At 34.0% G+C, this 17,151-nt stretch overlaps 1 protein-coding gene across 1 annotated transcript in view; it reads right to left on the bottom strand.

Moving 5' to 3' along the window:
- LOC148943229 (ankyrin repeat domain-containing protein 16-like) overlaps positions 1–17,151 on the bottom strand; it is a 61,395-nt gene that overhangs the window by 7,232 nt on the left and 37,012 nt on the right. The window contains exons 4-5 of the mRNA XM_089101516.1: positions 12,166–12,432; positions 4,701–4,930 (exon numbers count right to left, since the gene is read on the bottom strand). Coding sequence (XP_088957642.1) covers positions 4,701–4,930; positions 12,166–12,432 — 497 coding nt within the window. The remainder of the gene's footprint in view (positions 1–4,700; positions 4,931–12,165; positions 12,433–17,151) is intronic.

The raw sequence follows: 17,151 nt of genomic DNA, 5'->3' as shown, positions 1-17,151 counted from the left end.
TCATAATAAAATTTCATCATAAATGGGACAATTTCATCATCATATTACATAAAATACGTCTTTAGTTCCAAAATGAACTATCATCATAATAACATTTCATCATAAATGTGACAATTTCATCATCATATTACATGAAATACGTTTTTAGTTCCAAGATGAACTATCATCATAATAACACTTCATCATAAATTTGACAATTTCATCATCATATTACATGAAATACGTCGTTAGTTCCAAGATGAACTATCATCATAATAAAATTTCATCATAAATGGGACAATTTCATCACCATATTACATAAAATACGTCTTTAGTTCCAAGATGAACTATCATCATAATAACATTTTATCATAAATTTGACAATTTCATCACCATATTACGTAATATACTTCTTTAGTTCCAAGAAGAACTATCATCAACATACCACGTGATTGTACATTTGAATATTTCCTAGTAACATAATATGAAATATGTTTATTGTTAAAGGAACAGAACTAATCAACATACAATGTCATCGTAAATGGGACAAGTCCATCATCACATTATGTGAAATACGTCGATAGTTCCAAGAAGAACTATCATCATAATAACAATGAGAACAGTACATTTAATCTTACCTCCTACAACTAAGTTATAGTCGTAGCGTGGTAACAGAATCGAGCAAAAAAACATAACCGGTGTTCAGCAAAGGTAAACTTTAATCATAAACCTCGGAGTCATATATCGATAGATCAAAAAAGAGCGCAAATAAACCGACAATGAGTTCAGAAATGGGACAATTTCATCCTAACATTATGTGATATATATCGATAGTTACCCAAAGCAAGAACAAAAACCTAAACGGTGTTCATAAAATTGACACTTTCATCATAACACTATATGAAATTCGTAGATAGTTCACAAAAGCAAGCAAATAAACAGACACTGAGTACAGACATGTTACACTGTACTCATCACATTATATGAAATATGTTGTGAGTTACAGGATTAACAATCATCATAAAAAAATTCAATCATAAATGGAAAAACTTCATCATCATATTACATGAAATACGCAGTTAGTTCCAGAATGAACTATCATCATAAAAAAATTTAATCATAAATGGGACAACTTCATCATCATATTACATGAAATATGTTGATAGTTCCAAGAAGAACTATCATCATAATAAAATGTCATCATAAATGGGACAATTTCATCATCACATTACATGAAATATGTCGATAGTTCCAGGAAGAGCTATCATCAACCTAAAATGTGAACATCATTGGGACAATTTCATCACAATACTATATGAAATATATTTATAGTTCCCAGAAGAGCGAACATCAACATACAATGTGATCATAAAAGGGACAAATTAAGCATCACATTATGTGAAATATGTCGATAGTTCCAAGAAGAACTATCATCATCATACAATGTTATCATAAATGTGACAATTTCTTCACCACATTATATAAAATACGTTTATAGTTCCAGGAAGAACAATCATCAACATACAATTTAATCATAAATTGGACAATTTCATCATCATATTAAATGAAATACGTGTTAGTTCCAAGATACTATCATCAATTTCATCATAAATGGGACAATTTCATCATCATATTACTGAAATACGTAGTTCCAAGATGAACTATCATCATAATAAAATTTCATCATAAATGGGACAATTTCATCATCATATTACGTGAAATACGTCTTTAGTTCCAAGATGAACTATCATCATAATAGCATTTCATCATAAATTGGACAATTTCATCATCATATTACATAAAATACGTCTTTAGTTACTAGATTAACTATCATAATAATAACATGTTCTCGTAAACTTGAATTTATCATCATCATATTATGAAAAAGACTACCTGTTTTAAAATTTTATAAAAAATAAACCTACCTTTCAATCAACAAAGTAAAACTAAAATAGTCAAAGAAATTGTAATAATTTTAACGATAATGAATTACAACTAAACATCAAAGCATTTTATCGGAAATGGGACACCTCAATCATCACATTATGTGAAATAAGTCGTTAGTTCCAAGATGAACTATCATCATAATAAAATTTCATCATAAATGGGACAATTTCATCATTTGCACTGAGGACGATAAAGCGGAGGTCTTAACCAAAATATTTGCATAATTTTGTCACTGGCTGTTATTGTCCTCGTTTACTCTTCTTCGCGATTTTAGTTTTGTCATGATTAGCTAGTGTGGTCTCAGAAATTATTTAGTATATTGTTGTGTAAAATGCTCACTACGAAGAGTGAAACCCCGACCAAGTGGGGGGGGGGGTTCTGTTACTTGCAGGCTGCCTTTTCTTCGTCACTGCATTATTTTTTAGGAACAATTTTTTCTTAGCGTTTCCTGCAGCTAATTGAGTAGACGCATTAGCTGATTAGGGTAGTGTAAAATTGATTTCAGTACCTATTTTATGTCGAAAATCCAAGTTTAGTATTCCTAAAAGTTACATATACAAATAGTACCGTATTTGGTCAAGGAAAAAAGATTTGACAGTCCATAAAGCGTACCGAAAACAGTACATAATTACTATGGGCGACAACCCTGCAGCTGCAAAGACGAAAAGTACTCGACAGATAACAGCAAATCATGATACGTACGTTGTTTTTTTCATGACACATACGTATTTTTGTTTTAGTCTTACGTCTTATACACCCAGCGTGATTTCAGAACGTATTTAGTAGATAACGGGTTTACTCAGGAATATGTGGACAATAACACTTAAAACATTAGGGCATTTCTATTCATCTGAGCTTATGCTAAACCCAAGACTGTACTGGCCACCAGAAGACAGAAACCACCGGGGACTATTTGAGGCATAAGGTGCTAGACGAGCGCTTAATCTTTCGCCATAGTAATCTCCGGGGCTGTTTAAGGCTTGAATATAAAAGGCAGGGTGGGGTGTTTCAGGTATGGTTTCAGGCTTGAATATAGAATTATGACCAATGAGCGATCCAAAGGTCCTTCACCAAGCGGAAGTCGGTTTTTCTTACTGAGGTCTTCCCTACAAAATCTTCCTCAAATATTTTTAAGAGTATGTAAGATTCATTCCCTGAAACATTTCGTCTAACTGAACGTCTTCCTAAGCAAAACTTCAGCAAACATTATGACGAGTGTGTAAAGTCACTTCATGAAGCGTTATGCATGATTTAACGTGTTACTTACAAAACCTTCAGATAGTACTTTTGACAGTATATGCATCTACTTCCTGCAAGTACTCTTCAGGCACCTACTTCCTGCAAGTACTCTTCGGGCATCTACTTCCTGCAAGTACTCGGCGGGAATATACCTCCAACAAGCACTCTGCAAGCATCTACTTCCTGCACGTACTCTTCAGGCATCTACTTCCTGCAAGTACTCTTCAGGCATCTACTTCCTACAAGTACTCTGCAGGCATCTACTTCCTGCAAGTACTCAGCAGGCATCTACTTCCTGCACGTACTCTGCAGGCATCTACTTCCTGCAAGTACTCTGTATAATTTAATGTTTTCCTTCTAATGTTAAGCTTCAATAAGCAAATTTATAGGGTATAACAGCCACATTCAGAAACAATTTATATAAATTAACAAGGGTAAAGAGGCCTGTTTCCATTTCCGTGATAGACAATGGCTTGTACATAAGAATCGTGCAGCAAGTTCTAAGCAAGTGAACGGGGATAAATACTTGGGCTATAATACTGGCATCTGGTGTATAATACTGGTTTCTGACAGGATTTGAGGTTAAGGAAAATTCATTTCTGGAACCTAATTGTTCCCACCATCAAATAGATCAGAAACAATTCAAAAGTGGAGTAAAGTGACACAGGATTGGCTCTCATGGAGCATTTACGACAGTATCAAAGTTTATTGAATTTCAGTAAATAAAGACTAAAATTGGTTTTGGAAAAGCCGAGCCCTTTGAAACCATGTAAGGAACGCTTCATCATTTTTCTTGAAGAAAAAACTTTCGAACAAAAACCGAAGTGTTGCTTCCATTACACGGCCATGTCAAGGAAACCGACCGAAGGCAGGGGCGGATCCAGGGTTTTTGTGAGGGGGGGGGGGGAGGCAAAATAGGTTGATCCGATAAAAAGTTTTAGGGAGGGCGCAAAATAGGTTGATCTGATAAACTTACGTTACGAGGAAGTTTAACTAACGTAAACTTGAGTTGATTAAGTAAATTGCACTACGTTAGACTACGCTAGGGGGGGGGGGGGGCACACCCTCGCCCCCTGGATCCGCCACTGACCGAAGGTTACTCTCCGTGGCAGTAACTTGCACCGCAATGACATTATAATGAAAGTACTCACTTTTATTGACGAATGTGTCAAATCTAACATAAACTCATATGAACCTTACTGAATTTCAAGATGTTCACCTAGCCCGTACAATGACTCATACAGAATATCCATACCAAGCCAACATATTTTCCCTTCAAAAATTAATATATTTCAAGTGCCATTGAAAGTAGGCTATTCTCTTAAAGAGAATTATATATATATATATTATATATATACCAACAGTTACTTAGATTTCTTCTTAGATATTGATATCCAGGCAGCATAGATCCAGTTCTGTTATTTAGAGTAAAACCGATTCAAAACAAATTCTGATTCCAGATTAAGACTCAGCGATTCTGATTAGTCCTTAGAACTTCAAATCCTTACATGAAAAAAGCAAATAAAGATACAAACCTTTTCATTCCTACACCGACTATAGAACGAATAAAGTGATTCTCCTGGATGCAAGGAATGACATTGAATTGAAAAGTCGAAGCCGTATTCGTAGAGTAGCTGCAGAACATCAATAAACAGGGAAATAGGAGGAAATGATGGAACATCATACTGCCAGTTAATCATATTTCGTAACGTTAAATGAAGAACACTCTCATTGGTTTGTGGATGGCTTTCTTGAACATTAGAACCTATAATTATTAATAGAGAAAGTTTTCAGTAATGGGAGCGTCAGGAAAATCATGCTTTTCTAAAGAGGTTTCCAAGGTACCACATGCTTAAAGCAAAAGCTATAAGCAAAGCCTTAAAAATGTGGTTCAAGATAAGGATTCCAAAGATGTTAGAAGTCGAACTCCTTTTCGACATGGAAATTTAGAAAAAGAATCGAAAAAAAAATTTATTTCAAGAAAATATTTGGTTTTTATTTTGAAAAATGTGATTTTGCCTCAATACCCTAGTGTTGATTTAAAACACAGTCTTTATACTTCAAATTTAAAATGCCCAAACTGTAAACAAAAACAGATACTGTCACCAGATTCATCATTTACAAAAATTGACTTTTTTGTTTAATTTTTTATTATTTTTGTTTTTAGTGTGTTACTCTGTAAGTGGTTTTTATTGTTATCTATTTCAATTTGCATTATAGTTTTATGTGTTTTTTCTATGTGTTATTCTATGTATTATACGGCTGTAAATTAAAGGTTAATTAGTAAAAAGGAAGAAAAACATCTTCGAAGAAGTTAGGTAACCGGCTATTTCGGGAGCCTTTCTACATTAATTATTGCTCTCAATTTTAACGGTTACTGGGAAAACAGCGAAAATAAAAATAGTCAGGGACATTCCAATTTAATCTCACTCCACCCTGGTCCAGAACGGTTTAATTCGAAAAAAATATTTCGGAGATTTTCTAAATAAATGTTCGATGGCTCATTCCATCCCAATTTGGAATCCAATTTAGGTTGAAATATTTCTGATTCTCTTCAAAATAAGCTTTCTAGCCATAAAACATATTATTTAATTAAAATAACAATTATTTTAAATTTTTGCGTAGTCTTTATTGCAAAATATAGATTCAGCACTATAACAGTACTAAAATTGATTTGAAATAGGGCTAATTGAGGTATTAGTATCAACTGTACCTTATGGGTCTGTATACGAGTTAATTTTTATTGCAAAATATAGATTCAGCATTATGACAGCACTAAGATTGAACTGAAATAGGGCTAATTGAGGTATTAGTATCAACTGTATTATGGGTCTGTATACGAGTTAATTTTTATTGCAAAATATAGATTCAGCACTGTGACAGCACTAAGATTGAACTGAAATAGGGCTAATTGAGGTATTAGTATCAACTGTATCTTATGGGTCTGTATACGAGTTAATTTTTATTGCAAAATATAGATTCAGCACTATGACAGCACTAAGATTGAACTGAAATAGGGCTAATTGAGGTATTAGTATCAACTGTATCTTATGGGTCTGTATACGAGTTAATTTTTATAGTAAAATATAGATTCAGCACTATGACAGTACTAAGATTGATTTGAAATAGGGCTAATTGAGGTATTAGCATCATCTGCATCTTATGGGTCTGTATACGAGTTAATTTTTATTGCAAAATATTGATTCAGCACTATGACAGTACTAAGATTGATTTGAAATAGGGCTAATTGAGCTATTAGTATCAACTGTATCTTATGGGTCTGTATACGACTTAATTCTTATTGCAAAATACAGATTCAGCACTATGACAGTACTAAGATTGATTTGAAATAGGGCTAATTGAGCTATTAGCATCATCTGTATCTTATGGGTCTGTATACGAGTTAATTTTTATTGCAAAATATAGATTCAGCACTATGACAGTACTAAGATTGATTTGAAATAGGGCTAATTGAGCTATTAGTATCAACTGTATCTTATGGGTCTGTATACGAGTTAATTTTTATTGCAAAATATAGATTCAGCACTACGATTGAAATGAAATAGGGCTAATTGAGGTATTAAAATCAACTGTATCTTATGGGTCTGTATACGAGTTAATTTTTATTGAAAAATATAGATTCAGCACTATGACAGCACTAGGATTGAACTGAAATAGGGCTATTGAGGTATTAGTATCAACTGTATCTTATGGGTCTGTATACGAGTTAATTTTTACTGCAAAATATAGTTTCAGCACAATGACAGCACTAAGTTTGAAATGAAATAAGGCTAATTGAGGTATTAGTATCAACTGTATCTTATGGGTCTGTATACGAGTTAATTTTTATTGAAAAATATAGATTCAGCACTATGACAGCACTACGATTGAACTGAAATAGGGCTAATTGAGGTATTAGTATCAACTGTATCTTATGGGTCTATATACGAGTTAATTTTTATTGCAAAATATAGATTCAGCACTATGACAGAACTAAGATTGAACTGAAATAGGGCTAATTGAGGTATTAGTATCAACTGCATCTTATGGGTCTGTATACGAGTTAATTTTTATTGAAAAATATTGATTCAGCACTATGACAGTACTAAGATTGATTTGAAATAGGGCTAATTCAGCTATTAGTATCAACTGTATCTTATGGGTCTGTATACGAGTTAATTTTTATTGCAAAATATAGATTCAGCACTATGACAGTACTAATATTGACTTGAAATAGGGCTAATTGAGCTATTAGTATCAACTGTATCTTATGGGGCTGTATACGAGTTAATTTTTATTGCAAAATATAGATTCAGCACTAAGATTGAACTGAAACAGGGCTAATTGAGGTATTAGTATGAACTGTATCTTAAGGGTCTGTATACGAGTTTTGAGAACACTAGAACTTAAAATTTACAATTCAAACAATAACAATAATTTATTATAGCTCGTAACTTAAAATTTACAATTTAAAGAATAATAATAATTTATTATAGCTCACTGCACATAAAAAAGACTCGGTGGAGGAATCTGATACCAAATAATACCAATACCAAGACCCCCCCCCCCAATATTACAAACTGTAAAGAACCATTCATACAATAATTCAATCAAAGGTTACGGGACGCCACAACATACAACAATAAAGATCTATTCACAATGAGACTTTACTAATACCGATATTCGGCTATCGCTATTTTGAACCAATCGGATGTTTCAGAAATTTTAGGATTGATTGGAAAATTCTAAAATAAATTCATATTGGCTCAAATTGGCACTAATTAAATCCCGCAGTAAAATGTGATTGTGAATGGTCCCTAAAGGTCTTTTTCCGTGACAGTCTGGATACTTGATTTACAATCCAGATCATAAAATTTACATTGAAAATCTCACACCGTGTTATTTTAGATATTCAAAAGCATTAATCTCAATTGAGACCAAGGTTTAGACTGAGATTGCTAAAAAAGTGGCAAAATTCCAAGTTTTTGGCATGTATTATTATCCCCCACAAATATACAAAAAGGGTTCCGATACTCCTCATTACTCATCCTTGGCAAAACTTTATCTACAAAGCCTTCATTTCTGTTAACGACAGTATCTGTCAGCATATGCCTATTCCAAATGCCGGTGTAAACTAGAATATTTGAACGCAGGAATAACAGTTTTAGCACCATCATATCCAACCAGAGCGGATCCAGGATTTTTGTTCGGGGAGGGGGGGGTACTAATTTTCGACCCGGTTTTCGACTAATTTTACTAATTTTTACTAATATTTTACTAATTTTCGACTCCGTCAAAAATTTCGGGGGGGGGGGGTTCAAACCAGGTAACCCCCCCTTGGATACGGCCCTGACATCCGAAATTAGTGTCAGAAGAGTCAGAATAAATAAAACCAATTATTACTAATAACATGAAGTGACAGTTCAAATTTTCGTGTTTTTGGAAAACCAGACGGTTTTCCAGTAAGTTCAGTCGCATTGACATTATTCAGTCTAGATTGATAATTTCTTGTTATCTGTGATGAAACCTTTAGTCGGGATTGGGATAATATATTACCACTGAGAAACACCTTAAACTAAAACCATTTCCAGGGGGGTACCTCCCCCCCCCCCCGAAATGTTTTCCAACTAAAAAAAAGGAGCAAAAATTTATATAAGCATATTTTTAATGCGTTTTTTAAGTTCTTTTTACCCCCCCCCCCCCCGAAAAAAACCTGGATATGACCCTGCCTTGAACTCACAAAAAAAAACAGAAGAAAGATGGGAAATCAACGATTGTGTTGCACTGATCCTCAAATCTACATTAAAAAAAATAAAAAAATAAATAAATAATAATAACGCAGGGAATAAATGAATGAGATTCATATCCTCGTTCATTAAAATACTGAAACGCTACTTGGTACTGTAACATTTTCGGTATTCATTTGAGTAAGGCGAGGCTCCTGAGGTCCGTAGTGGCTTCAGCTCAGGGGCAGTCACGGGGCGTGTCCCCCCAAATTGTATCCCCCCCCCCGATATTTTGAAAATAGATTTTTTGTGGATATTTTCATTGATAAATGCCATCGTTGGGTATTTTCATTGAAAAAGAATTGAAAAAGTGGCTTTTTTTGTCTGTGATAAAGATAAAGTGCCGTCACTATGCCATCACCAAAAAAGAGAACAGAAATACTGTTGCAATACATTCTACATACTAACATTCTGCGCATACATTCTACCAACAGATTATTCCACAGAATACAGCTGGGTAGTCTGCTGGGTAGGAAAGAATTATATATATATAATTACAAAGAATTAATAGATTGCAGTTTCAGCCAGCGTTTTTGGGAAGAAGGATAAACATTACAACTCAAAATTAAATCAAATCAAATTGAACAAGAACTATATGAATTATTAATTTTCTCGATATTAATCTTTTAGCAACAGTTCAATCAAGTATAAACATTCTCTTTAGCATAATTTTCAACTTTTTTAATTCAATTAAAAGCAATTTTTCATTTTTTTGCTCCTTCTTCAACAAAAATAATATTACAATTTTCTGTTTCTTCTTATATGCTACCGTCAATACCAGTTACAAATTAAAATTTTCGAAAGTTAAATTTGTAGTGTCTTTTTTATATTATGAAAGCAAGGAGTAGGTTAATGTTGTCTAAGTGAAAGGTTCACGGGTCAAATTGTTAGGAGTCGTATTAGGAGACTAAATTTAAATTCGACGCAAAGTTACCGACACATAAACACATCTTAATTGAACATAGGACCAGATTAAGATATGAGGCGAGCAGTCTGAAGTGCCCTGCTCTAAAGGAAAAAAATTAATAAATAATACATTGTGCCAACATCGTTCTTATATGCCCCCAGGGCATAGCTTAAAGCCCTTGCCCTAGAGGGTTGCGGGGGAGTGACCTCCTCAAAAACATATTTTCTATCTGGAAATCAACTATGCTGAACAAAATGGCTATCTCAAAATTTTGATTGATGGCATTTTAAAATACAAGATCCTAGTAGTTATTTTTATGAAAAATCTCTGTTGATTCTGCCCCCTCCTTCGGCTCTTAGGTGTTCTGGAACATATCGAATTCCCTTTGTTAATTGTGAAAGATCTAGATTTTCAATTATATACCAAATACCATTTATTTCAAATAAATATAGGCTGAAAGATAGAATTCAAATTGAGGCATCATTTCGGCAAATATCAGTTCTAAGGAAGAAAATATTAAAATTATGTATTGACCTGTGATGGTGGAATAAAATTTTTTTTATTATTATTATCATTTTTTTGTTTATATTTGTTACCCATGTTGGGATAGCCTTCCGTGCCTCACTTGTCCAGCGTTTGTTTTCTTTTTGTTTGTTTTGTTTTTTTTTTTTTTTTATTTAACCAGGTTTTTTTTTTTTTTTTTTTTTTTTTTTTTCTTTCTATTTTTTGTTATGATGAGAAAATGTTTTTTTTTGTTTTGTTTTTTTTGTTTTTTACCCAATTTTACGAGCTTTGCTCTCTGTTGGGGGTATATTTTTTTTGTTATTTTGAATTAATCAAATAAACAAAATCACTATCTATGTGAAAAAAAAAAAAAAAATCTGGAAATCAACTATGCTGAACAAAATGGCTATCTCAAAATTTTGATTGGATATGTTTGGGGGAATGATGAGCGTGGGGGGAAGGGGGGGATAGTTGCCCTCCAATCACTTTCGACTATTAAACAGGGCACTAGCCGCTCCAATTTCCAATCGAATGAGCCCTTTTCGAAGTTTCTACTCACAACTCCTTCAATTCAAGTGCCCTGGTAGGAAAAAATAAAAAACAAAAAAAAAAAAAAAACAATACATTATGCCAACATCGTTCTTTACTTAGGCAGCACAATCGCGCTGCCCATGATTGTTGATCTTCAAAAAGGAATCAAAATCGGGGTAATTTTTCTCACTGGGTTATCATAATTTTGAATCCCTTTACTTAAATTGTTTTGTTTTTGCTAAGTAAATTACTTGAAAGTTCAAATTCTAAAATACTAAAATAATTAAAATAATTTACTAAATATTGTGAAACACATGAAAATACATAAGGAAAATGTCCTGCTTTCAAGGAGTAACAACGGTACTTAAGCACGGGAAAAACTAGAAGAGAAGAATTAAAGGGAAAAAAAACGAAAATAGACAAAAGTCAAAAATGTAGAAACAAATAAGAAAAAGGAAAAACACAGAAAATAAGAGAGGAAAAAACAAAGATAACCAAAGTATCATTTATTAACAAAGGCAAGATCGCATTGAGCTGTAATGTAGTTTCAATAAATAGTTGACAACGTACAACCAGGTTTACTGGCCTTTTTCTTTTACACTCGACACGGCAAATTAGGTCTTAGCAAAGCCAGAAATTTATCAAAAATTAGTAATCAAAGAAGAAGGATAAGTTGAAGGAGATATGGATTTTCCAGGAGAGTTTTCTAACCGAAAAAAGGCCCATCATTCTCCGGAAGTTATTTTCCTATATCAAGTTTAAAATTTAGTCAAGGCATTTGCAAAACTTTCTGTCACTTTTTAAAGTTTACACAATACGTTGAAAATGTCAAAATATCAAAGGGGTTTTCAAAACTGCATTTTTCAAAAAGGTTCTAATATTTATGGCTGACCATTAAATTTTAAATATGGAACATTTTACCGAGAAGTAAGATAAAGAATACAACATTTTGCAATCCTTACCAACGATACTGATCTCTGTTTCATAGCCCTTCAGGCAGGAAAAGCAATGGGGGAAGGGGGGGGGGTTGAAGCCAGCCATCCTGTGCTTTCTCAGCTACCCTTCCTGTTTACCTTCCGAAGATTTCTCCAGGTACTCATTTAAAGTTGGGATGCCTCTGAGTGGGCTTACAGTCACGCAACTGACCCCCGTTCAAACCAAATAGCCGGTGACAAGAGAACTCGAACCCCTGTCATCACGGACAAAGGGTCTCCAGTCTAGCGCGCTAACCAGGGAGGGGCTGAGGCTATCTAAGATACAGAAACAACTCACCATTCTGAAGAAGGTACCTCCCTATATCAAGTTTAAAATTATTCAGGGCATATGCAAAAGGTGTAAACTCTGTAGTCACTTCTTTTGTTTTCTTCAAATCTACAAAAGACACTAAAAATGTCACAATGTCAAAGGAGTTCTTTATAACTGCATTTTGGAGCAGTTCAAATATTTTTTGTTGACTAGGTATATTTGCTCCATGCTCTACCAGGATCTCTGCAGTAGCTAGGTCATCTCTTCTTACTGCCTCCGTAAAAACTGTTTCGCCTAAAAAGAAAAGATGAAAATATTATCAATTATAATGTTTAGTAATTATAATCAAATCTACACACTCTAATTGCAATCAACCTGAATAATAATTAGTTGTAGTCATTTAATATTTAATATCATCAGTTAGAAAAGCCAGATCCAGGGGGAATACCGGGTTTTGACACCCAGCCCGAAATTTTTGTTTGAATCGTAAAAAGGTAATACAAATTCACATAATAATATTTTTTGAATTTTTTTTGTGAATTTTTGTAAACAACCCCCAAACGAAAATCCTGGACATGCCCTTGTCAGTCAGTAATAATTCATTTTAGTTAATAATAGGTTCTAACAATACCGATTTAACTCATCATATGCAGCGCAATAGCACTGCCTAAGTAAAGAACGATGTGGGCACAATGCATTTTTTTCTGTATTTTTTTTGGCCTTTGATACGAAGACCAAGAAAAAAATACATTGTGCCCACATCGTTCTTTACTTGGGCAGCGTTATTGCGCTGCATATGATGAGTAAAATCGGTATTGTTAGAACCTATTATTGACAGAAATAAATTATTACTGACTGACAAGAGCATGTCCAGGATTTTCGTTTGGGGGTTGTTTGAAAAAATTCACAAACAAAATTCAGTCACGGTAAAAGATGCTATGAAATTACCGCGAATTGATACGATATTAGGTTCGCTGGGAGGTACAAAATACTACACTAGTTCTGACTTAATAGCAGGATATTGGAAAATAGCCTTAGATCCAGAAACGAAACACAAAGCAACAGTAATATTAGATGATGGAAGAACGTTTATATTTGAACGTATGCCTTTTGGATTATTATTTAGTCCAAACTGTTTTAGTCGACTAATGAATCTGGTGGTGATAATGAAAGAAAGATACGAACCAGAAAGAAAGAAAGATACCTTGGCTTACTTAGATGATGTAATTTTGTTTACTGAAAACCTAGAAGACCATTTAGTCGGACCTAGAAAAATACTGGAAAAATTTGAAAAAGCAGGCTTAAAATTAAAACCAGAAAAATTAAAAATAGTAGTACCAAAACAAGTCTTCTTTGGACATCTGATAAACCAAGCTACTATTTCACCGTCATTATTATATTGACAGGGGGGTTCGTTACCTCCAAGGAGAGAGTAAAAGATTTTTAGTGGTAACTCACGGCGGATACACTCGGCCTTAGAAAGTGGCCATTTGACCACTCGATCGCATTATCATACCCTGGGGAAGGGTACACTGTAAATAGGGTAGTACCAAACCCGATATTTACAGAACCGGTGTGGTAGACGCGGGAATCCCATAAAATTTGGTGCCGCCAGGGCTTTGACCTCCAATAAGTGGTGATGTAAGCACCACGAAATACTGAAGAAAGCACCACGCCTATACTGGTGGCATTGTAACCTACCAGTATAACACTGGTCACAGCGGTGGCTTACCGGTATAATAGTAACATTCTATTCTTTATGTGTATTCTAATGTGAACATTTATTTTAGATACAACCTTAGTTTTTTTTTGGAAACCATCGTTTCGGATTCATTTTCTCAATCATTTTTTTACACATTTTTGGAAAGTAGCAAATTTCAAAGCCAGTTCAATTGTATTCTGATACCAACAGCTCACACCATCAGACACCAAACCATAACTGGTCAACTGATATTTTGGAAACTGTATGCAGTACTACAGACTTTGCTACCAGTTCATCATAGAGTGAGATAAAATTAGAGCTTAAATTAGGCCTAGAAAATATCAAAGAATGTGCTACGTAGCCTAAATGGCTTATATTATTGAAAGAATGTGAAAATGCTTTGTGCTAGAAAAATACGTGAAAATTTAAAAACCAAACATTTTTTTGTGTAATTTATTCAAGGCATTTCAAAACCCGAAAAATAAACGGTATATCTACCACATCACCCAGATAAATGAAATTATTAATAGGAGTTAAATTTAAACTCAAATAATTTTTTAAACGTTTTGAATATAACTTTAAATCTAATTAAAGCAGAACCACTAATATAATGCTTAAGTCACTGGAGGTCAAGCTAAAACAGAAGATGCATATGAAAACGGTAAAAAGAGAATTTTCCAGTCCTAGAGACAGAGAAGAAGAGAAACAAGGATAAATTTCAAAATTGATATCCTTGGACAAAAAAGGACATGGCATATATTTGACCATAAACATGACCCTAAGGAAACACATTGACTGTATATGCAGAGAATGACCCAAAGATGGCAGCATGTAACTAAGTACAAAATTAAGTTGTTTTAAAAGTAAAATATTAAGAGTTGGGACAACTTTTCTTAAAATAGGGAGTATTGTGGTGATGCTTTCTAATTAAGTCAATTTGGAATTTAGTAAAAATATTAAGAGGCAAATACAAAAATTTAGTAATACCACTTTTTATTAAGATAAGGAACATATCCTGGCTAATTTAAGTTTAACGGGAAATTGAGAAATTACCACTTCCTAGCTATGTGCGTCGGTTGGGTCCCAGAAGGTGTGGTTGATAAAATGTATAAAAGATACATTTTATGGGAAGGAGTAGACTGATACTAATTTTATGCCGAACTGACCTCTGGTCCGTTGATTTAAAAATACCTTGGAATATTGTCGGATTATTGTAAGTGTCTAAGTATCTTATTATATATTATTGTAGATTCCTGATACTTGTGGTCTACTTGGGACAACCAGTCCCAGTAGAATATATATCTATTATTAAACCCTGTACTAGTGTATGTTAACTGAATAAAAGTATTGTATTATAGCCAACCTCTCTACGATCTCCATTTCGTCTCTCGAATATACCCAGCTGGTACGCCTCATTAGTACGGTCATAGCCTAAGGCACGCTACCAAAGTTTAATTACCTTAGGGCCATATTTTATCTCCCCTATAAAGGGAGAATAAAGGCATCTACAACGACATCACCTTAATACCAAAATATCACCTTACCACAGAATCACATCACGCTATCTGTATACAGGTTGTCAAAAGGGCGCATCAGCAATATCCTAGGGACAGTTTGGTGTGTTGAAAACAATTTTGAAGAGAATAAAAGGTGCTATGTGCATACTGCTACTAATTCTACTACTGCTACTACGGAAGTTAAGGGTATTAAGGTGAAGCTCTCAAGGAATATTTCGGCGGATATTGAACTGAATCAAATTGACTATGATTATGCACATTCTCAAAAGGGTTACACAGCAATATCTCAAGAACGGCTTCCATTAATAAATTAGACCTTTCAGGATAAGTTGTGGGTGGGGGACTTCGAACTAATGAAAAGTTCATAGTTTGCAATAAAACCAAAATAAACACTTTATCAGGCCATGCTTTTGGCAACAGGCCCAATCCTGAAAGTTTCATTCAATTTAGAGGGTTTAAGGGCTAAACTGATGAGTAATACAAGTTAGAAACCACAAATGAAGCGAGAAATAGATTTTGAGCTTTTAATCAGCCTTAGTTCAAACTTATTTTTAGGCCTTGACTTAGGTTCAGGATTTGATTTAAAAGAGGGTTGGGTTAAAGGAGGCTTGAGTTAAATGGGGGTTTGTTAGAACGGGGGTTCAGTGTGTAACTCTATAGCCACTTTTCTGTTTTCCCCAAAACTCCCATGTTTTCTATGGTCGTTTGCTTTAACTTCTGATCGTTTTGGGTTTCTTTGTTTTGTAGTAATTTATGATCATTTTGGGTTTGTATTATTATATGAATTTATTTATGCTAGTTTTTGGTTTAATATGCCTCTTTACTTTTCTTTGAAAAATTGTTTTCCAAAGAATCTTTTTAATTAATTTAAAGAAAGCGCAACCAAAAGCGACTTTTTTTGTTATCTAAATTCTCGAAGTTCCGATTTTCAGTAAAGATTTTTATTACTCAACGTTCAGGAAAGGAACTGATTCATCTAAGAAGAAAAAACACTAACCAAAAGTTTCCAAATACAAAGAGAAAGTAGCTTTTGTGTCGGCTCCACCGAAGCAGGTAATTAACCTTTTTCAAAACAAACGAGAACCAACTACGAGCGTAGAAAATACCACAAAATGAAAAAACAAAATAAGCAGTGGTAAAAAAAAATTACAGTATGTAGACGGTGAGAGCCGCCGTTTACCCCCCTCACCCACGAAAAATATCCCTTGAATAAAATACCCCACGGAAAATAGCACCTCACGGAAAATACCCCCCATAAAATACTTACCCTTGGAAAACATCCCCCCCCCCCCCCAACAAGAAAAAACCTCTTGCGGTTGGTTAGTCTCCAGTCACTTTCGGCTTATAAAAAAAAGACTAGAAATGCCTGGGGATTATCAAACAATTTCTACCTCCATCCTCCTGTCGTCTCTCCCTTAGAGCTAATTCTGTATCTATATGAAGGCTCAATAAGAGCTGAGATGTTTCGGCATCAAAATACACCCTTTGAGGTATCTCCCTCTCTTCCTAGCTACAAAACAATCAGATAACCCCATTGCAAAAGTTTCTTTTTAATTTTTTTGATTTGTCTCTTGCTTACAGATAGTATTTGTCATTGGGAAACATACGGAAATTTTTGCGTGGGGATTTCTGGAATTTTTTCGTGTGGGGATTTGCGGAGGATTTATTCATGAGAAGAAAGTATTTGCACGGAGGGGGCAATATTTACACATAAACTCCTCTTTTCCGCTTCCCTTAGAACTTATCAATTAAACTAAAAAAAACATGACTCAAAGAAGATTTTTAAATTTCGAA

This window comes from Artemia sp. Qi Xiang Cuo, chromosome 15 (genome assembly GCF_049724085.1).
Source record: "Artemia sp. Qi Xiang Cuo chromosome 15, ASM4972408v1, whole genome shotgun sequence".
Taxonomy (NCBI): Eukaryota; Metazoa; Arthropoda; class Branchiopoda; order Anostraca; family Artemiidae; genus Artemia; species Artemia sp. Qi Xiang Cuo.
Note: the sequence above shows the minus strand (reverse complement) of the source record. Positions and strands in the feature narration are given on the sequence as shown.